At 39.4% G+C, this 22,499-nt stretch overlaps 1 protein-coding gene across 1 annotated transcript; it reads left to right on the forward strand.

The window, feature by feature from the left end:
• Positions 1–674: 674 nt before the first annotated feature.
• Positions 675–3,887, forward strand: LOC144521505 (putative gonadotropin-releasing hormone II receptor). The gene is given in 3 exon segments (XM_078256054.1): positions 675–1,262; positions 3,011–3,215; positions 3,370–3,887. Coding segments are annotated over 3 exon segments (1,311 nt in total).
• Positions 3,888–22,499: the final 18,612 nt, after the last annotated feature.

Here is a 22,499-nt window from a genome sequence, read left to right on the forward strand (position 1 = left end):
TAACATATCTTTTTTTTGCGTAAGGCTATCGCTGTAGAAAAAGGAGAAAAATATCCACGCAGTAGGCCTAAGTGTTAATGGTGTAACATTTAGGGAAGTATTTATTTTATTAAGTAAGACTTTGTTGTCACTGTTGTTGTTGGTACCATTGTTTAAAGCATTTTTGATACCAAACGTAGAAACCGAATATAATCCAAGATAATTAGGCGACATAATTCAATTCGTTGGCTGTAATTCTTAAATGTTAATTAGGCCTATTTGCATTATTGGTTGATAAAACAACCCTGAAAATTAGAAGCTTTTGTCAGGATTTTGTTTATTGCAATTTTCACTACTCAAAGACTTTATATGGGGTTTGCCTAATGCTCTTTATTATACATATCAAACAATTATCTTTTTTTTTTTATCAGATAAGAGAACATTGTCATGCATGGTTGTCAGGGGTTGCTGTTGGTGTGGAGACCCCCTATGCACAGTATGTGCTTTGTTAGAGACAGCATCTTTCCACAGTGAGCAGACTGCTGCCTCTCTGTCAGCCACTGTATTACTCACACAACTATTCTTTTAGTCTTCTTATACAAATCAATGCAGATAAATATTGTTGCACCAACTTCACGCAAAAGGGCTCATGTGTATATTTTTTGCATTATCTCCCTTTGGCACCACCAGCCTCCATGTAGCTGGACAAACGCTGACTACTTGGTGAGGGTCATAAAATGAACGCCTCGTGCTGTGATCCTGCAGCCATCATGTATCAGCAGAGCTCAGGATTTGACCTCAATGCCAGCTGTGACTGGCTGACCCCTCACTGTAACTGGACATCAGTGGACAGAGCGCTGCAGCTGCCTACCTTTTCTACAGCGGCCAAAGTCAGAGTGATCATTACCTTCATCCTGTGTGGCATTGCCACTTTCTGCAATTTGGCTGTGCTGTGGGCAGTCAATGACCACAAGCGCAAATCCCACGTCCGCGTGCTGATAATCAACCTGACTGCAGCCGATCTCTTGGTTACTTTCATCGTGATGCCTGTGGATGCAGTGTGGAACATCACAGTTCAGTGGCTGGCCGGTGACCTGGCCTGCAGATTTCTGATGTTCCTCAAGCTGCAGGCCATGTACTCCTGTGCCTTTGTCACAGTGGTGATTAGTTTGGACAGACAGTCGGCTATCCTCAACCCTCTGGCCATCAGCATGGCCCGCACAAGAAACAGGGTCATGCTGATGGTGGCGTGGACTATGAGCGCCTTGTTCTCAATCCCTCAGGTAAGCCCAGGTGACACAGGTTTGAAAAGACAGGTAATTACAGCTTGTTTGGTTCTGTTAGGCTGACCACGTTTTTAAGATGAACAACTTTTATTTTGTTTTGGAACAAAATACTGAACTTTTGAACATCCCCTCCCTCCTTGAACCTCCCACTTGTCATCACCACTTACTTAGACAAAAACTAAGACAAGATGAAATAATAACCATAATATTCACAAAACAATATAAATAGACACCAAACTGTAAACCAAATAAACATATTACGTACAGCACATACAGTAGTAGGCTACACATCTCTCCACAGTACACTGCATGTTAGGAGCCCTCCAGAAACTCACCTACTTTCCCCATTTTCTAGTGTAAACCTTCAATCTTGCAACCTGTTTATATGACATTTTTTCAAACGCTGCCAGAGACTGACCACTTTGAAGCAAGCAATTCAGACAGAAGTGCTGGATAGGTTGTGAACTGATCTCTCTTGTGTTCCTCCATGCTCCATACAGTATCACAGTGAGCAGGCTATAGGTCTTTATATGTGGCAACAGATTATTGGATCTGCATGCATTATCTCAGCCTCATAGAGGTAGACAAACCACACATGCTTGAGGACATTCAAATCTGGATTTACATTTAAAATACATTCTTATATACAGTTCATCAATCTCTCCAGTTCCATTCTGCTTATTTACATAAAATGTGGCAATTCATAGAGGCTTTGATGCACCTGCTGCATGATTTAGGGGGCGCACAGGTCTGGGTATTAGAGATTAGTGGCTCTATCATTTAGTTACACAAGGATGGGAATCCCTAATCCTGGCAGTATATGCTTAACTGTAAAGCGAGAAATATGTCAGCCCAGCATTTTACACTGTTGATCATGTTGTGAGTAAAAAGCAGAAATGTGGCATTCCAATCTCCAAAAAGAATGCTGATGATGTACTGTAGACTTGATTACACCCAATGGCAACATTGTGAAATGTTCAAAACCATTGTTTTTGAATGAATAACTCCTACAATATCCACACATAGCAAATTTTATAACATTAGATCTGAAAAAATGCTGATTTAAAGTCCTGTAAAAAGGGTCTTACAGGTGACTGCTACATACAGTACATGATATATAGCGAAAAGCCAGAAGTTAAAGCTGCAGTAAGTAAAATGCAAAAAAACACAAGAATTTAAAGTAAGACCTCTTCCTGAAGCTCTCCCCTCTCTGTTGAAAGGGTAATGTGTGCACAGAACAGCCAATAGGAACGCTGTCTCTCTCTGGGATGACCTGTGATTGGCCAAAGACTCCTGTCACAGCTAGATTTTCTAAAACCTGAAAACAGAGCCAAGAGGAGGTGCAGAAGTCTAGTCTTCTCTCAGACCACTTGAATTACAACATGCTCATAAGACAACATTATTATGATGACATTTTTGCCTGACAAAGCCAAAACAAAGTGCCTTCCTCAGCTTTAAAGCTGCATGTCCCCAGGCAAAAAAATCCCCAGTTGATGAGAAGATTTATGCTTTCTTGTTTGTACTTTCAAACAGTGTGTTTTCACTTTTAATGTTATAGAGCAAAGGCTTTTTTACCATGATACGTAAAGGACACATGACCTACATTACTTCCTAGGGATATTGGGAAATTTGGTCAGACCACTGGGACAAGTAATCTGCCAAACAGGCAGAGCAAAGAAAATACTGCATGAAAACCACTGCCAGCAAAATGCTATCCTAATATCTTTTCATTTTGAATTCCACAGATGTTCATTTTCCATAATGTGACCATCACATATCCAGCCAACTTTACTCAGTGCACAACTAGGGGGAGCTTTGTCACTCACTGGCAGGAAACAGCCTACAACATGTTCACCTTTTCCTGCCTCTTCCTGCTGCCACTGGTCATAATGATTGTCTGCTACACCAGGATCTTCATCCAGATCTCCAAATGGATGACGAAAAAGAACTGTAAGTTCACAGCTGAGCCTGGTGTTTGGTTGTTCAGAACATACTGTTGAAGAGTGGGTCAGAAAAATACCTAAAAGTGATGCATTTTTTTTAGTAATGATGTTGCATGCTCACATCCCATTTGTCCACCAAAACCTGACTCTCTTCCCTACAGCGTCCTCAAACGAGCCACATCTCCGTTGCTCAAAGAACAACATCCCAAAAGCTAGAATGAGAACTCTGAAAATGAGCATCGTCATAGTGATCTGCTTCATCGTCTGCTGGACTCCGTACTACCTGTTGGGTTTGTGGTACTGGTTCTTCCCAGACGACCTGGAGGGGAAAGTCTCCCACTCCCTCACCCACATCCTCTTCATCTTTGGGCTTTTCAATGCCTGCCTGGACCCAATCATCTACGGCCTGTTCACCATGCGCTTCCGCAGGGGGCTAAGGAGCTGCTACCGCCATGCCACAGTGATGTCAGACCTGGAAACTAATAAAATGAAATGTACTGCCACTGCTTTGCCCTATGAAAGGAGGACGGCTACTGGTGAAAAAGACAGCAACTGTGGACAGGCTGAGTCAAAATCTCCTCTGAAGGGAGATATCCTTGTCATTTCAGTGCTGAGAGTACAACATGATCAGAAAACAGAGCAGAACCAGGATCTTGACACTGCTAATAGAACTGGTTAAACAATTTCACATTTTTCAGGGTTATCTGTAGCCTTGGAACCAGACAAATCTGCAAGCTCATGTTTCATCTGCTCAGCTGGGCTTGGGCCTCAGTCGGTCAGGCAGATTTCCAGCCGACCAGATCCTGGTCGGTCCAAACACAGCCGTTTGTTGCGACTAACAAGTTGCGGAGCCTTAGTTCTTTGTTTTTGGCTTGTGCACCCTCTCCCAGGGAAATTACAGTGAGCATAAACCGAGCTGAGTAAAGAGGAGCATCGTTGAGGCATTTTGAAAACCACCCAAGATGGCTGCAGCTGATGTGGATCTTTCTGTTGAAGTGCTATTTTAAAATTCTGATGGCAAAAACGGCAACACATGTTTACACACATGTTGATGCTACACTATCAGAGCTCATCTCTGCATGCTAAAGTCTGTTTACATTTTTCGTTGCGCTGATTGGTTGTAGGTCCATCCAACCTGTGCAGAGGAAAATGAACTGAGAGGTTCCAGTCTAACTCACATTTGCGATTTTGGTCTGGCGATGTCAGGCTAGGTTATCTGTATACTGGACATGTTTATTTCACAATCACACCTAACATGCATGTGTAGAATAAGTCTGAAAACATAAAATATCCATCACCTAGATGTGTCTTTGTGTTTGTGGTGCTCAAGGCTGCATCTTACTTGAGGCTTATATAACATCTTTTTGAACACGCTGTTTGTTGCTTTGTGTGTTGTGTAAGTGGCTCCTATTTTAAGACAAGTCTCCCGTATACATTTACCAGGGTCAGGAAATGGCTTCAGGACTAAATAAAAAAATCGAGGACAGTGATTGTCAGGTTACACAACAGTGCTGCCTGTGTTGCATGTGGTTACACACCGCCTATATCAGATTCAGATTCATTGTTTATTGTCCTATACAGAGGGAATTTGCTTTCACAGTCTGTATACATTTAATACTCAAAACTGGTAACATCCAAAAACAGAGCACAAGCAGACAAGCACATCCCAACACAGAAGTCTGTTACAGTGTGCCCAGGCTGTTTAGGGCAGAAATGGCATACGTGTCTGTAAGGAAGCTTTTAATGACTGTTGAGGTTACCGAGGTTGAGAGCTTTTATTTGCAGCCACAGTACCACAAAACAAGACTAGAAGTTTTACAGATGCATTATTCTGTGGATTCCCTTAGCAAAAACAAATAACCACATGTCCATCATTTCATAGTAGGAAAATGTTACTAAGGATTTTAATCATGGCCCCAGTAATTCATGACAGTGTGACAGTGAGTCAGCATGCACAATGACAGGACCCTGAAACTGACACAGCTTATTTGTTTACTCCTGTGTTTTTCATACTGTGATATAACCGCTTTCTGAAGTTCCACATGACACTGCACTCTACACAAGCTTGAAAAGCTGTTGTTAATTAATCATAAGCAATGGTCTGGTAACGAGTTTGTTAAGAGTTTAGTGGGATTTATTTTTTTCTTTAAAGTATGCAACATTATAGAAATAACTGCCTGCAGAGATAATGTGGAGATAATGCAAGACAGCTGCTGGAATACTACTGCAATATAAGGCATTCTTAAAGGCATATACTGCTTTTGCAATTGCCACTACTTTATATTTGAGTCCATTGACTAGATTATGTAAACAATTTGACTGTTGCGTAGTTTTGAATTTCTCTGGATTAATAACCATATTGTGCTATCACTGGGGCTGCAACTAACAATTATTATTAGCATTGATTAATCTGGTGATTATTTAATCCATTAATTGTTTGGTCCATAAAATGTCAGAAATTGGTGAATAATACAGATCACAATTTCCAAGTTGATGATTTTAAATTACATGTTTGGCCCGACCAACAGTCCAAAATCCAAATATATTCAATTTACCGTCTTATAAAACAGGAAAGCAGCAGCTCCTCATAACTGAGACGCTGGAACTAGGTACTCTTTGGCTAATTTTGCTTCAAAATTATTGTAAGGATTAATTGGCAATTAAAATAGTTGACGAAGGATTTTCTGTTGATCGTTTTAATGGATTAATCGACTAACAGTTGAGCTCTAGCTGTTACAATCGGGTCCATCCTCCCTCAGAATCTTTCAAATGGCATATATATTTTGAGATTTTAAGTGTTTTGGATCCAGTGTAAACTGATGCCAAAGTATTTGTGTTGTTACAAATGGCAAATACATGGTCATCAAATGTATCTAAATAAACTGCAACAAAAATTATCTTACAAGGAACATGTTGTCACTGGAAGATTTTGTATATTTTGTAATTGAATATTAGCATTTTGTTTAAACATTAAGGTTTTAATATATCTAATGGATGAGTCTCCATTACGTAAAGGCCAGAGTTAGCTGAGGTACAGTGTAGGAAAGAACAAACCCCAAGGGATGAAGCTATGGTTAGCATGCAGCTGTTTTATTACCTATTACCAAATTATTGGTAACACAATTTATTTATATGTATTGGATTTCAGCTGGATCTAATAATTTTGTGTTGTGAAATAATTTAGTTTTGCCAAACTGTGGTTTATATTCTGATATATACTCTTGTTTCCAGTTCACACAATGGATAAATAAATATACCATTGATGTCTCCAGCTAGCACCAGATGGCTCCAACAGCTCAATCTCTACCTAATAGAATTCTGTTAAATGAGCCCAGAATCCCAAACTCACTAGAGATGAATTGCTGTGGCCATGCAAGAGACAGGGCCACAAATCAAAGCAGGTTACGCTCCCCTTACACTATAAAATAAATGCATCACAAGCATGAATCAGACACAACCTTTACACCAAGTGTGATGCTAAAAGTTTGGCTAACAGTCAAGTAAAGACAAGATTCAGGATTAGCTTAATGCAATAAACCTTAAGGTTTGACAATTTAGCTATTTGGTGTGTTTTCGTAATGGGGGAATGAACAAATCATGTCAAAAGTGGAAGTTACTTCCCTCTGGACTATGTTCAAATGTTTTCTGGTTGGGTAAACACATCATAATTTATTTATTTTGATAATAATCAAAACTGGCCAGTGCAACCCCCCCAAATATCTTACCATAGTGATGAATGAAAAAATAACAATTAATAATACATGATAAGTGGTTGGCTTTCATGATTCAATGTAATTAGCAAGCAAAGAAAAACATTTTTTTCACAAGACCCCCATTCATTTTCGGTCATTTATAGTTTTAATGCTAAAGCCGTTTTAGCTTTCCCATGATGCTCTGGGAGTCTTTTTGACTGACCCACAATGCTGCAAAATATTTTACGGAATATAATGGAAATAAGTACAGTTAAATTGTAGCATGACTATCAAAGGGCTGAATAAACATATTTATTTTACTATTTTACTTTACTAACGACAGATTGATACATTACAAATGTGGTGCTTTAATACAAAGTGAATGATTTAATGCTATTCAACTGAACTAGTTGAGATATAGAGCATGTTGTTTTGCTGTCTCTTAAAATTAAGGTGAAATAGCCTGGGCATACATGTCCCGGGACCTTCCTAGATAGGTAGAGATCTCGACCCCCCCAATGTTAAACCCAAAGTTATGCCCTTGGGTAAACAGATTTTCCTTTTATGGATTGGGTAGGTACCTTTGCTCATTTCATAAAAGTTCCCAGTAGAATTACAATACCAGCCAGCCATTGATTTGGACAACCTGAATATCAGCAGTCAGACAGACTCTGCCTTCTGATCAGTGTGGGTCTTCTGCCATGACTTGACCAGAAATCTGCTGTGAGAAAGTGCAGTGAATGACTTTGTCTCTTCTCTTCTCTTCATTGCTTTCTGATGGCAAGGATACACAACAGTGACCAGGATGCTTTGGTGTTTGGTATTTTACATATTTCATCATTTATCTTTGTAAAAGCACTGATCTGGAGCGGCACCCTGAATTTCGTTGTTTTAATACACAGTATTTTTTTCAATGACAAATAAAGCTTGATTGATTGATTGATGCTTTGGTGTTTCACCTCACCTGTGGGACTTGCTGACTGGGCGGTGATCTAAGTGTCTGTCAGAAGCAAAGAACCAGAGCTGACCAAACCTCTGACATCAGCTAAATCCTTTCGGTCAGGCCTTGTATAACTCTTAGGGCCAGGGAGCTCTTAGAGCCAGGGAGAAAGGTATGGATAAAAGTATCCATTACATGGATGATGTTATAACAAAAGATCATGGTAGCCAACAACAGTTTACTGTTTGACAATACAGTGACAATCTATATTTATTTCTATATCAGGTAAGTATAAAGCAATTTATTACATACTCTCATTTAATTGACAATCTTTGTTCCAACCCCCACCCATTCTTGTAGCCTGTAGCTATGAGTGTGGCATAGTGACTGAAGAAAATTGAGATTGCAGATCCAAACAGCCTAAATGATGTGTCTAAGGAGATTTATGGGAGCTCAGAAATTCAAGAAGACTAAAGCATGTTGCTTCAGGCACCCGTGAAAGATGCCATCATGGGCGCCTCTCTTTGGAAGTGTGCTGGGCACGACTAATTGTTAGGATAATCTGAGGTCAATTTAAATTATGCAAGAAATGTTACATCTCCCAACCCGTCCAGGGAGAGTTTAGGATTAATGCATGCTATGTAACAATATAAACAAGTATATAAGTATGTGACATTTATATCTAATAGCTATATAACACCGGAGACTATCTTGCGATGGGATCACACCAGCTGCTACGCCAAATCGGGCCAAGGGCGTAAAGTGGAGGGGCACATAGCCCCGTCCCTACGTCCTACCGCAATTGGGTATTTGATCATGAAAGGAAAATCGAAAAAACATTAATCATTTCAAAGCTGACAGAAGATGTGATGATGAGAGGCTAGTCTTTAATGCTTCCAGGAGGCAGGAACTCTGCGTGCCAGTCCGCCTCAGACCTCACTTCAGACTTCCAGTGTATCCAATATAGGATGCTGATGTAAGATTTACGCACCAAACTCTACCAATTCCACCAGTCCGACCTGGAACTTTGTATTCTTATTGGACTTTTTGGCCAACTTCTCTTATTGGTCTCAGGATGTTTGGTGTCACCATCATTTTGGATTCATTAATCACTCCTTGAACATCTTAGTTATTTGGCATAATGACATTGTTAACTTATTATTTATTTATTTAATGTATTCATTAACGTTTAAAGAGCTTTGTTTATAGGCAGAGTGAAATATAGATACAGCTTTAATTTAAAATTATTTATTGCATTATTTATTTATAACAGAATGTACAGAATTCTGACTTACGGAAAAAGCAAAAAAGAATATAGCAGAGAAACTAGACTTACATTGGTTCCTTCTGTTGACTTTGATGTTGGAATTTTTTTTTAATGAAGCTAAGCAAAGGTTTAGTCAGGAAGATTCGTTATGAGCTCATTCATTCACACTCTCCTAAAATATATATTACTGCTTTAACAAATGTATTAGCCCAAAAACAGCTACAACTATATTTCTGCTTATAGATATAATCATATTGCTGCTTATAAATGTAATTATAATTTTGTATGAGATGTATGAGAAGGCCTGCCTGCAGTTCATGCAGAGGGGAAGTTTGTGTGTTCCTGTAAGAGACTGCAGCTGAGACAGGGGAAGAGTTCATGTGGGGTACATTGAGTTCATGTATGAGAGAAAGTAATGGGGAGCATATGTGTAAAGCATATGTACTGGTGAAACTTCACACTGTCCTGTTTCTGTTTGGAGAAGAGAGTCAAGCTGTCATATATGATGGAAGAGCATTGCCACTTGCTTGTGTAATGTACAGTGGTGTGAAAAAGTGTTTGCCCCCTTCCTCATTTCCTGTTCCTTTGCATGTTTGTCACACTTAAGTGTTTCGAACATCAAACCAATTTAAACAATAGTCAAGGACAACACAAGTAAACACAAAATGCAATTTGTAAATGAAGGTGTTAATTATTAAAAGGTGAAAAAAAAATCCAAACCATCATGGCCCTGTGTGAAAAAAGTGATTGCCCCCTAAACCTAATAACTGGTTGGGCCACCCTTAGCAGCAACAACTGCAACCAAGCGTTTGCGATAACGTGCAATGAGGCTTTTACAGCGTCCTGGAGGAATTTTGGCCCACTCATCTTTGCAGAATTGTCCTAATTCAGTTACATTAGAGGGTTTTCGAGCATGAACGGCCTTTTTTAAGGTCATACCACAACATCTCAATAGGATTCAGGTCAGGACTTTGGCTAGGCCACTCCAAAGTCTTCATTTAGTTTTTCTTCAGCCATTCGGTGGTGGACTTGCTGGTGTGTTTAGGATCATTGTCCTGCTGCAGAACCCAAGTTCGTTTCAGCTTGAGTACACGAACAGATGGTCGGACATTCTCCTTCAGGATCTCTTGGTAGACAGCAGAATTCATAGTTCCTTTTATCACGGCAAGTCTTCCAGGTCCTGAAGCAGCAAAACAGCCCCAGACCATCACACTACCACCACCATATTTTACAGTTGGTATAATGTTCTTTTTATGAAATGCAGTGTTCCTTCTACGCCAGATATACTTGGACACACACCTTCCAAAGAGTTCCACTTTTGTCTCATCGGTCCACAGAATGTTGTCCCAAAAGTCTTGGGGATCATCAAGATGTGTTCTGGAGAAAGTGAGACAAGCTTTGATGTTCTTTTTGCTCAGCAGTGGTTTTCTCCTTGGAACTCTGCCATGCAGGCCATTTTTGCCCAGTCTTTTCCTGATGGTGGAGGCATGAGCGCTGACCTTAACTGAGGCAAGTGAGGCCTGCAGTTCTTTGGACGTTGTTGTGGGGTCTTTTGTGACCTCTTGGATGAGTCGTCGCTGCGCTCTTGGGGGTAATTTTGGGCGGCCGGCCACTCCTGGGAAAGGTTCACCACTGTTCCATGTCTTCGCCATTTGTGGATAATGGCTCTCACTGTGGTTCGCTGGATTCCCAAAGCTTTGGAAATGGCTTTATAACCCTTTCCAGACTGATAGATCTCAATTACTTTCTTTCTCAATTGTTCCTGAATTTCTTTGGGTCTCGGCATGATGTGTAGCTTTTAAGGATCTTCTGGTGGACCTTACTGTGTCAAGCAGCTCCTATTTAAGTGATGCCTTGATTGTGAACAGGTGTGGCAATAATCAGGCCTGGGTGTGGCTAGAGAAATTGAACTCAGGTGTGGACAACCACAGTTATAGTATGTTTTAACAAGGGGGGCAATCACTTTTTTCACACAGGGCCATGATGGTTTGGATTTTTTTTCTCCTTTAATAATAAACACCTTCATTTACAAATTGCATTTTGTGTTTACTTGTGTTGTCCTTGACTTTTGTTTAAATTGGTTTGATGTTCGAAACACTTAAGTGTGACAAACATGCAAAGGAACAGGAAATGAGGAAGGGGGCAAACACTTTTTTCACACCACTGTATAAGGCTGTTAGCTTGAGCATAAGATACGAAACGTCATTACATGTGAGGCTTCCTGTGAGTGTCTGTTAACCTGTGGTTGCATTAAAAAATGATACCTTATTAAGCCACGAGAAGTGGTGAGACAGCCCCTGCTGGTATGGTGGGAGTGAACTGGTCAATGTATGTATAAATAGGAGTAACTCCATGATAGAGTCTCTTCTTTTTGGGGCATTTTGTACTGAAAGAATCTCTGTATTAGAGCATTCATTTGATTCTGTTAGGGACTTAGTGCATTTTTGTTCATTTTCTTTCTGTTCAGCTTTTTGCCTTTTTTAACTTTCTGCTTTAATTAAAATAAAAATACCTGAGTTCAAGTTTGAACTAGGGAACACAACCTGTGTATCTGTTCTGTGCCTTTTTGGAAGACTTTTATTTTTTCCTCTTTTTCTTCAACCCTGCCAAGTGGTAGGGGAACACCCCTACGGGAGGCAGTTTGACTCCTCTTTAACCGCGGGGATCGATTTTGACAGCAAGCCTCCTCCCAACTCATCGGAGACTGCATTTTTCAGCGGATTTGAACTTTTGGTGATTCCACGTAGAGCAGCTTTAAACTGTGAGTATTACTGAAGATCATATGGTTATGAAGCTTCCCTCGGGCAATACTTTTTCTGTATAGGAGGTTAAAACGTCCGTGAATAAGGGGACATCTAGGGTGTTAATCAAAGTCTCTTGCCTCGCCTTCGGGTTCCCTGACCCAGGCGAGGACCCTTTAGTATGGGTGTGTGTGTCTCTATAATAAACTTAAAACAGGAAAGTATCTGAAGTAACTCCTTTTATATAGGCCAAAACATCCACTCCGCTGACAGTAACTGGTGTTAACTGTACGGCAGAAGAGGGCAGAGTAGAACGAGGGTTATCGAGGGAAAGATATAAGAGGAGTTAGCTTTTAAAATAAAAGTGATACGAAGTCTCGATAACTGTGACATCGTTCATCACTATGGGAGATCACTCTTTCAGTTAAGCCAGATTTAGATTTAGCCACAATCTCCCTGAATGAATCATTTCATTGCTGTCACATTTTAAAACTGCTCCTCTCTCTGCTGCTGTCAGTTGTCATTTCCATGCAAAATCGATGCAACCCTCCTTCACCCCATACATGTCCAGTTCTCATCACATCCAGTGCCCAGGGTTCCTTCCGCTGAGCTTATCTCCAGCCATCTCTCTTCTTTACATGATCCAGAAAATCAAGGGGAAGTCCAAGTCAAGAGATTAAACCAAGTCCCTTCAATGCAACAAAGAGAAACCTTTATCTAAAAAAGATTCTACAAAACAATGTCTGCAGGATACAATATATCAATGACGTTTCATTTCTGAGATTGTTCAGGTATCAGATACATCAGCCGGATGTCTGCTACCTTCCGCTTTCTTCGTGTTGTAACTTTAAACTCCGGTGGATTTGTGAGGACTATGGTTAACTGCTCCTCAGATCTCTGCAGGGTAAATCCAGACAGCTAGCTAGACTATCTGTCCAATCTGAGTTTTCTGTTGTGTGACTAAAACAACCTTTGAACGTCCACATGTTCCACCAAAACAAGTTCCTTCCCGAGGCTATTTTGTAGCAGCACCGTTGTGCCGTCCGGCGCTTAGCGCCGGCCAAGACAATTGTGATTGGTTTAAAGAAATACAATTAAACCAGAGCACGTTTTTCTCCCATCCCAGAATGCTGTGCAGATTAGCCAGACCCTCCTCAGCAGCGCTGTGGAAATAGGTCGGGCAATGCGAGATTAGTGCAGAAGTGACCAATAATGCACAGTCAACCTGTAATTCTTGCTAACACTGGTTAAGCATGGCCAAGCATTATGTTGAATAGTATAAATGCAAGACCCAGAGGGATATAACAATTATAAATTACTGATTGGTTCTGACTACTCTATAATGTGCACTTCTCTGACTCTCCCACTGCAATGAGAGTCAGGACTTTTCCTGGTGGGCTGGTAGTGTTTCGAGGCCACGAGGGCTGGTCTGATAATAGTTATACATTGCAAGTTCTTAGCAACACCATCACCATTACCACCAGAAATATAAACACACAACCATAGTCACTCATGACAATACTGTTGTTCTGGTTTGTCACTTGTATCAGTATCACTGATACTGGAGCTGTAATCCTATTTTCAGCCAAGACTGAAAGATAAGAGTGTGTTTGATGACTGTTATTGCTGACATTGTTTTGGACTTGGCCCACATTATTTTCTCATCTCTTCTCAGCTGGAGAATGCCAACTCATTCACTGCTCACCGATCCTTCCCAGGCCTGTCCACTTGTATCACGTCTTGTCTACTGAGAGGGATCACATTGACCGATGTGCGCATTATCACACAGGCCTCTTTTGAACATGTATCCCAGTCATGAGGCTCACAGAACAGATGCACGTACCTGTAGCTCGCTAAAAGACAGCTGCTGAATCCAAGAAGCGTACATGTTTTGCGTTTGCCTAATTACAGCCGCCAATTCAATGTCCTGACATGAAACCCACACAGATGTACTGGTTATGTAGAGTGAAAACTTGTCTGTGTTGAAGACAGTACAGTGTTACAGACCAGTGGCTCTGTGAAAATAATGCTTTACCTTACAGAATCAACTGTTTCATAGAGCTGAATCAGCTAACTGCTCTGGTCTACATCTTTCAGCCTCTGGTTAAATCACCACTTCTTATGGGGTCAGCTGATGTCTCTTAGACTGAGATATTATTAGCCTGGATATATTCTCTGGCCTACAGTGGCTATGATTAGGCCTTGTGGCTGTTTGCTTTTCCACATGGATTAAAATATGTGGAGTCTAGTACATATATTACAATAGGTTGAGTGGAGTTATTTGAGTCCATATTTTGTAGTGGGGGAGCAGGGGAATTCCTCATTATCAGTGTGCTGCAGACAAGTGTACACTTACTGTGATTTGTTTGTGCAGTTTTGGGCAAGAAAACATAACTTTGAAATAGTCTTTCAGTAGGTTTAAATTCAGAGAAAGAAGTGAACTTGCTTGATTCGTACCAGCCCTTTTTTTCCATAAAGAGAAAAATCTGGCTTTGGAACCAAATTTGGTTGAAGACTTGGCATTCTCTCTGCAGAGAAACCACTTTACGAGACAGACTAATGCAAATCTGTCTGTCAAACATTGGTGCAGATAAAGTGCAGAGATAGCTGAAAGTCATTAGATCTATGCCCAGTCCTCTTCCTGATGCAGGTTGCTACAATCATTGGTAATTTGTTTTGTCATGTCAATGTGGCATTTAACACATCTACAGTGACCTTTCCAAATATGTCAACACTATCAGGAACTTGACTGCACTTTGAGTTCTGCTGCAAAGTAAAGCTGGAGATTCTGATGTGAATGTATTCATTGATTTGTCCAAGTCAGTTTACACTTATATCTTATCTAGCTTAGCTAAATTGAATTCAACAATGTGAGATAAATATAGCAACATTTAATCATCATTTGTCCTTGGTCATAGTAATCAATTAATTCATCTGTATAAAGATAAGTGTGGTGATTTTCTATTTTTCTTTGTCAACAAATTCCTTGAAAAGATTGTACTTACTGTGTTGTGTTAAGTGTTGTGTGTAAACACAAAGCCTCATACAGCTTATTATTTCTCTCCCAGGGGTTTTCAAAGTCTGACAGTGTGGGCCCTGCTTCAGAGAAAATCCTGTTTTTTACATGCACCTTGCTATGATGGTGAGTGAAGCAAAAGAGACACAGTTTTCACAGTTTGAAATCCTTTGTTCAATAGCCCTCCACTGCTGCTGATTCACCAACCCATGCATTTGTTTGTTGTCTTTATCATTTGCATCACCCCTTTCTGGAAATAAATCTTTGTTAAAGTGACTACAGTATATGTAACTTTTACACGTTTCTGAAACTGTGTAATGTTCCATCTGATGATCATAAACGACCTGTAACAGCAAACGAGACTAACAGTGAAAAGAACGCTAGTTTTATATAGTTTAATATTAATGTCTCTGCATGGGTTTGATTTTTCCCGCAAAATGATTTACGGCAGGTAGACGCCGCTACACAGCACACATACTGATGTGTTGTAGTTATGGCTGATACCGGGGCAGGACCATCACAGGAAAGAAGGAAATTAAACGAAGAACAAATAAAAGCCAAAAGGGAAAGGGAAAGAACTGACAAAACCGAGTTAATCTCGGTCAGGCTTTCAACAGATGGAGACAATTACGGGATTGTACTGTAAATGATTCAAAACCCACCCTGAATTGGCCCTCAGGTATGTTATACGTCTATTTCATTCATAAGATAACTTTACAATGCGCGATGTGGTTGTAAACTATAGCCCCCCTTCCATTCAGCGCAGACGTTTCATTCCTTTTAGTCCGTGTTTGTGTTGGCCTACTGTTTTCTTTTCCCTTGTCCCCCTGTACTTGTGTAAAGCGTCCGTGGGTTTCATGAAATGCACTATATCAGTAAAAATTACGTTGGTTGCAACCATGGGCGATTTTAACCCCCTAAATTTCCGGGTACTCAATTTCTATAACAATAAAAAACATTTAAAAAAAAAAAAAATCAATTTTAGTGCTTCAAGTGAAAAGTTTGCGAACTTGTCAGAGGACAAACAATTACAGGTTCAAAGGGCTTGAAACTGTGTCGCTGTCTCCGATGCTATGCACCTGTAACCCCGTCAAGGAAAGGGTTAACACTTTTGCAAGGCACTGTATCCGTATATCCGAGCCCCCCTAAAGGTTTGATCCTAGAATCGCCCCTGGTTGCAACAACAAACTCTTAATGCTTTGGCTCGTGACACAGTGACAGTGATAACGTTACCCGGTTTATCTCACAATACATCCAAAGGAGGCTAAGTTACCGTATGCAACACTGGAAATGCAATGATGCGTCTGTATCATGTATTCTCTTATTGTAAATGAATGATTTTCTGTCTGGGCAAAACATTCATCGCAACTATATGACCTCCCGGGCGTATCCCATATATATATATATATATATATATATATATATATTTTGTTTAATGCGATACATATATATATATATATCAAATACTTTTGTTTTTATTTTTCATCTTTTGCGTTTTTCTGTTGCACATGATTTTAAGGTTTGTGTTTGTTGTGTAGTGTAGCCAGTGTCAAAACAAAAGGAAGGCAGACTTTTTGAATTCCAATGAATGTGTTTTTATTTACAATGTGGCCAAAGACACACATAAATGAGACAACAAAGTTTAAAAAAAAACATGTCTGTAGAAAAGTTGAGTCCACTTGTACCCAGATTTGAACATAAAAAACATCTCTAAAATTTAACATCTAACATGCTCCTCTACACAATTAAAGAACACTTTACAAAGTAAGTAACTTCCCCAGTTACCCCTCAAATGCATTAAACAAACAATGGTCACTACAAACACGAAAATCCCACCAGATGGTTCGGTCCAGCGATGTCAGTGATGACATCATCAACATGAATACACAGGAAATGCTTGGTGGCTCCTCCCCAAACATTTCTGAATGGTGGACCAAACAAAGGAACAAAGGAAAGGTGAGTATGACGAAACGTTAACTGTTCAAACCTGCAACTCAATAAATCTAACTGAAACTAAACTGTGGTTGTGTGTTTGCTTAAAAAGTCCAATGTGTGGGAATTTCTCCTCGAGCGTTGAGATCATATATCGCAATCAACTCTCTCGCACCACGCAGTTCAAAGTACGCATTACAGCTACGGTAGCTTTCACGCTTCAAAAAGCCGGTCTCTTGCTCTTTTAAATCTCCTTTTTCTTTTTCTGGGCGAAGAAGAAGACTCCTGTTCCTGAAATTTGGATTTTGAATACATGTGGTCCTCCATGTTTCCTTCTTCAAACTTGCTGGGGTGGGAAGCTACGATACCCGTTAGCAGCATTAGCAGCACCTGTGAGTTTATCATGTGACAGAGAAAACGTGAAAGGTGGAGCAGTATGTCCTGGATGTCCCTTACCGGCTAACGTATTTCAAGATGGAGCATGAATATGGAGCGTCTACCCCAGTTCATGTAAACGCAAATGTAAAATGTCAAGCCAAAAGGTAAATATTCATGAAAAAGGACAAGTTTGTGAACGGGCAACAGAGATTTTGATAATGAACAACTAAACACGTTACACACTGGACCTTTAAATAAATGTTAGTGTGTGTGTGTGTGTGTGTGTGGTTGGTGTGTGTGTGTGTGAGATGTGTGTGTGGTTGGTGTGTGTGTGTGTGAGATGTGTGTGTGGTTGCCAGTGTGTTGTGCACCTTGAATGTTTCTTCACCATTTAATATCTGTCTACAGATGAAAGGACTGTGTAGGATCAAATGAAGGTTTGAAGAAGCCTCAGTAAAGAGATGGCACACCATGCTGATACAAAATGTCAACTTTGAAAACACTGAAGTTTGAAGGGACAAAATTTGTTTTCTGGGGCTGTTTTTTGTGTCCTGTCAGATGTGGGGATGTGGACATTCAGATGAAGGTTGATTAGATAGATAAATAGATAGATAGATATGCTTGAAATTGTGGGTGTGAATGCTGCATTCAACTACTTTTTCCTTGAGCAAGGCATCAAACCTGCGCAAGCTTTCCATTATAGGCAACAACCTTGCTGTAAACTGGCTTTGTGTGTCTGTCTCTGAGACAGTTTGCAGAGGGGAATCTAGCTCCTCAGTTAAACCAGTCAGTTGCACCCTTAAATAGTATATATACTGTAGTACTGTATTTGTTGAGGAATGAGGGGGATGCTTTTCTCATTTCCTTCCCCAGTCTCTCAGTTGGATCTGTGACCTCCCTTTCATCTCTAGACCAGGATACGACAAGACAAAATGAAACTTTAATGATCCTAGTGGGGGAATCTTGTCAAAGCAGGAAGTAGTAGTAGACACAGGAGAGAAAAAAGTAATACAATTAATGTAGGCACTTTGCATGAATGACAAAAACAGTGCAGATAGAAGTTTGGTGGAGTACAGAGATATGCTATTGGTACAGAATAGAACAACATAGTTAGGTGCTTTGCTGCCATCTATTGGCATCACAAAGGGCTTGGGTACATGTAGTCTTAATAGCCTCAATGCTAAATAGAATAGGTTTTTTTTCACAGAGAACAATGGAACTTGTTATAGTAGGGTGACATGTAAAAATGCATTTTGTATTTAGCAATATGGTTCTAGAAACAAATGTGTTCAAGTCTTTTTGTATGTGTTGGCAGTGGTGTTAATGTGCTGCTCTTTAAAAGCTACTTCTTTAAGCCCGAACTACCCCCAAACAACAACACTAAACACTATTACCAGTGTAATAGAAGCATGATCACCTGGGAAGTTTCCAACACATGGACAACTCTTAACTATTACATTTTAAACTGCATGTATTTGGCTGGTTTAATACCTGAAATTGTACAAGTGTGTATTTTTTATAAATGTGATTGTGTGGCTTGTTGTAAGATATTGTTTGCACACTCAATACTTTAAGTCTAAAGATACCCCATTTACATAGAATTTAACTCACAGGTAGAATGATATAACTTAGGCATATTTACTTAAGTGCAATGCTCTAGAACAATTTTAAAGGAACATTCCATTTTATGCTACTTTATACTTCTCTACATTTCAGAGGTAAATATTGTACTTTTGAATCCACATTTACTTGGCAGCTACACTTTTCAGATTAAGATTTTACAAATGAAACATGATCATCATCTAAAATATTATGCAGTGTTAAAGATTAAAGGATGCCACAGTGTATAAAGTAGTTAACAGTACAGTAATAATAATAATAATAATAATAATAATAATAATACAATGCATTAACAATAAAAATAATAATTTAATATTATAATTACACTTACAGAGGCAGTTATATAGCACAATTAATATGTGATACTTGAAGTGCATTTAGAGGATAATACTTTTTATTGAGTAAGATTTTGTATGCTTGGATTTTATTTAGATACATTGACTTAAGGGATGTGGATACCTGTTTCATTACTGAATCACAGATTCCATTTCAGTTGATAATGAAATTAAACTGATCGGACTGTCTCTGTGTAAGCCCTGTGATTGATTGGCGACCTGACCGGAAGGTACTGCACCTCTTACACTATGTAAGCTGTGATTGGCTCCAGCCCCCACAAAATGATACACTGGTATAGCTAATGGATGTATAGATGTTGAATCCTTACTGACATTAACTTCAGTGACCTTCAGAGGGCACTACAGTACAGTGTATACAATGTAAATGCCAATATACGCATCAATATTTAGATTTGAGGCACTAAGCTTACCAGATCTAGAGATGCTGCAATGACAAGCCTATGCATATATGATTCTTCTCCTACATCATGTTATCATTTGTAATAATCAGTGCAATGATAACAGGCTTCTGCTCTGCCTTATTTGCTGTTTTTGTGCTTAATCAGGCCAACATCATAGAAAATAGGATATTTATTTGACTGTTTGTCACCTGATCAGATTTACATCATTAAAAATGTGTGTGCTGGGATGGCTGTAGTGGTATGTGTTTAACAGAACAGAAGTTTAAGAACAAAGCTTTCACTGCATGAACTTTTACTACTACTTTACTAAAGTTGCACGTGGTTAATTGGTCTGACTGGTTCTACAGTTCCACAACCACTGGTGGTGGTGTAGGATATATTTTCTGTGAGGGACATCTTTGCAGAACAGAGCTGAGTTTTAGAGGCAGCTTTCTGCCTGTCTGCTGTATCAGGTAGGAGGGTCCTCCTTATGAATTGTGGAGCCTGTAGGAATTGTCCTCACTTCATGGCAGAGATAGTTGGCAGGCAGGCTGGTGAGGTGAGAAATACCACATGAAGATGAAAACAGATGGGATGAACATGAAATGGCTGCCTCTCATTGGGATAAAGGGTAAAATATCTGTTACAATCACACAGTTCATTCAAGGTGCATGAACCAGAGAAAACCAGAGAAAACTCAGAGCAAACAATAACTCAACCACTATTAGACACCATAGACTACATTCTGTAAAAATTGTCTTTAAGGCTAATTGTCACTTGCATTAAAACAGCAGATGAAGCCCCCCACTGTCACCCACCCACGCACATCACACCCCAACTGGGCTATTGGATCTGAACACCTGTTTCATTGTGGAGCTAAAAACAGGAACGGCTCTTCAGATGTCTCTTTGACGGTGAGTGTTCCTGTTACTTTACAGTAGTTTACACCTTTAGATACGGTGCCACCCTCCAGTTTTGTTTGTATTTGTGAGTCCCAGAATTGCATGTGTACTATTGTATGTTTATGAGTACACACACAAAAACATACAAATAACAAGAAGATAATGAACTATTTTGCAGTGACGTTATTACAGGTTATCAAAAGAAGATCACAGAAACTGAAATCAAAAAGTAAAAGTAGATTTTGAGTTATTACAGCCAACTCCATGGGAAAAAAGTGATTATTTTATGTTTGGCATGATAAATGACAATGTAAATGAGAATGTTGGATAAGACGTGTTGTTTTTAGCAGCTGTAGAGGTTATTGATCCTTATAATGTCAATGATTATGAGGTTCAACAAAGTCAGTAGGATTCATCTTCTGGGACTGACAAACTGGTTTACATAATTTAGTGTCAATCCATCAAGTAGATACTGAGATATTTTACAGGATGAGGGAAAGCTTTGACCTGCTAGTAGAGCTACATGGCAGGGGAGGGGATCACCACATTTTGTAGGAATCATCTTCTTGGGACCACGAATGTCCGTACAAACTTTAATAGCAATAATTCAATTGCTATTGAAGTATTTCAGTCTGGACCAAAGTGATTGACATTATCATCCCTAGAGCCATGCTGCTAGCATGGCTAACAAATCCAGAAGGTCATATACAACATTTACTGCTGTTGGTGTTTCCAGAAATCTCAGAGTTATTTTGTTGAAAAGTTTTAAGGTGTATACCTCTGTGACTCAGTTATTATGGTGATACACAAGAGGCACAAACTGGGGCTAACATTAAATGAGGTTCATCCTCAATCATATTTTGTTTTTCAGCAAAGTTTTTGTTCAATGCAGAACAAAGATTGACTGACGTTACATGGCTGATATTTTTAAAGCTCAAGATCCGATAGTGAAGCTTGCAACCTGTGTGACTTGACAGAAGGGAAAATGACAAGCTGAATTAAGGGGCCGGCTCAAAGGTGCGTGCATAATTGCCAAGCGAGCTTTTCAGATTTTGTCGTTAGCTTTTTTATTCATTCATGGTCACTTCAAACCAACTTTATTTTCACCACAGTTGCAGATACAGAGATGGTAGTTTTCTTGTCCTTAATTTAAATAATCCATTTATAGCCAGGATCCAATTAAACCATCAAACATAATAAACATATCTAGAGCTAGACATCATTATAGAGCAGAGTTTATTAGAGGGTCTTGTTATTTACCCTAGATATTATCAATTATCAGAGGGTCCTGTTCCTACATTGATCTGACACTTTAACAAAGAAATAGGCTGGTGAGTTGTTCTCATTGGTTAGAGATGTTGCAATAACTTGTGTGTGCTCTACAGTTTAAACCATAGCTTTTGGCTACAGATCTCCTGGCAGTTGTATTACTGCCCACTACTCTCATGACAATCATTTAGCTGCAAATAATATCTCAGAGCTGGGCCAGTATGGGATATATTGTATTCATGTAGTCTATATATGGTATTGCATCCCAGAATATACTACAGATGTAAAAGTGTATATTGCAATGCTAAAAATATGTCTAATAATGTGTGCTTTACAGTAATGTGTTTTTACATCCTATGATATTGTTCCTAAGAATTATTGACAATATTATATTTTGAGAATTATCTCTACGTATTTTATAAAAAATACGTAGGGTTAGGGTTAGGGTTGTGGCACAATATGTTGTTGTCATGGTGAGTGCATTTTTTGATCAGGACTATTTTTCTCACTGTTTGGCCAATCGGCTTTTGTGTCAGTCCCTTGAAATCGAAATGGAAGTTGTCTGTCCATATTTTGCACAAATATTCAACAATCCATGAGCAATCAATGCCATTACTCAGTGACTGCATGTTTGTGCTAATGTGTGCACATGTAAAATAGTTGCAGGGCCAGAAGTAGAGAAAATAATTAGTCAGCAATCAGTAAGTTTGCATTACCTTTATTACAGATAAGTTAGGCATTCTGTTGTCTGAACATTTGAAATATGATGAAAAAACTAAAATGTTTAGCATTGATTCT

The sequence above is a fragment of the Sander vitreus genome, chromosome 1 (assembly GCF_031162955.1).
Source record: "Sander vitreus isolate 19-12246 chromosome 1, sanVit1, whole genome shotgun sequence".
In the NCBI taxonomy this organism is placed as follows: Eukaryota; Metazoa; Chordata; class Actinopteri; order Perciformes; family Percidae; genus Sander; species Sander vitreus.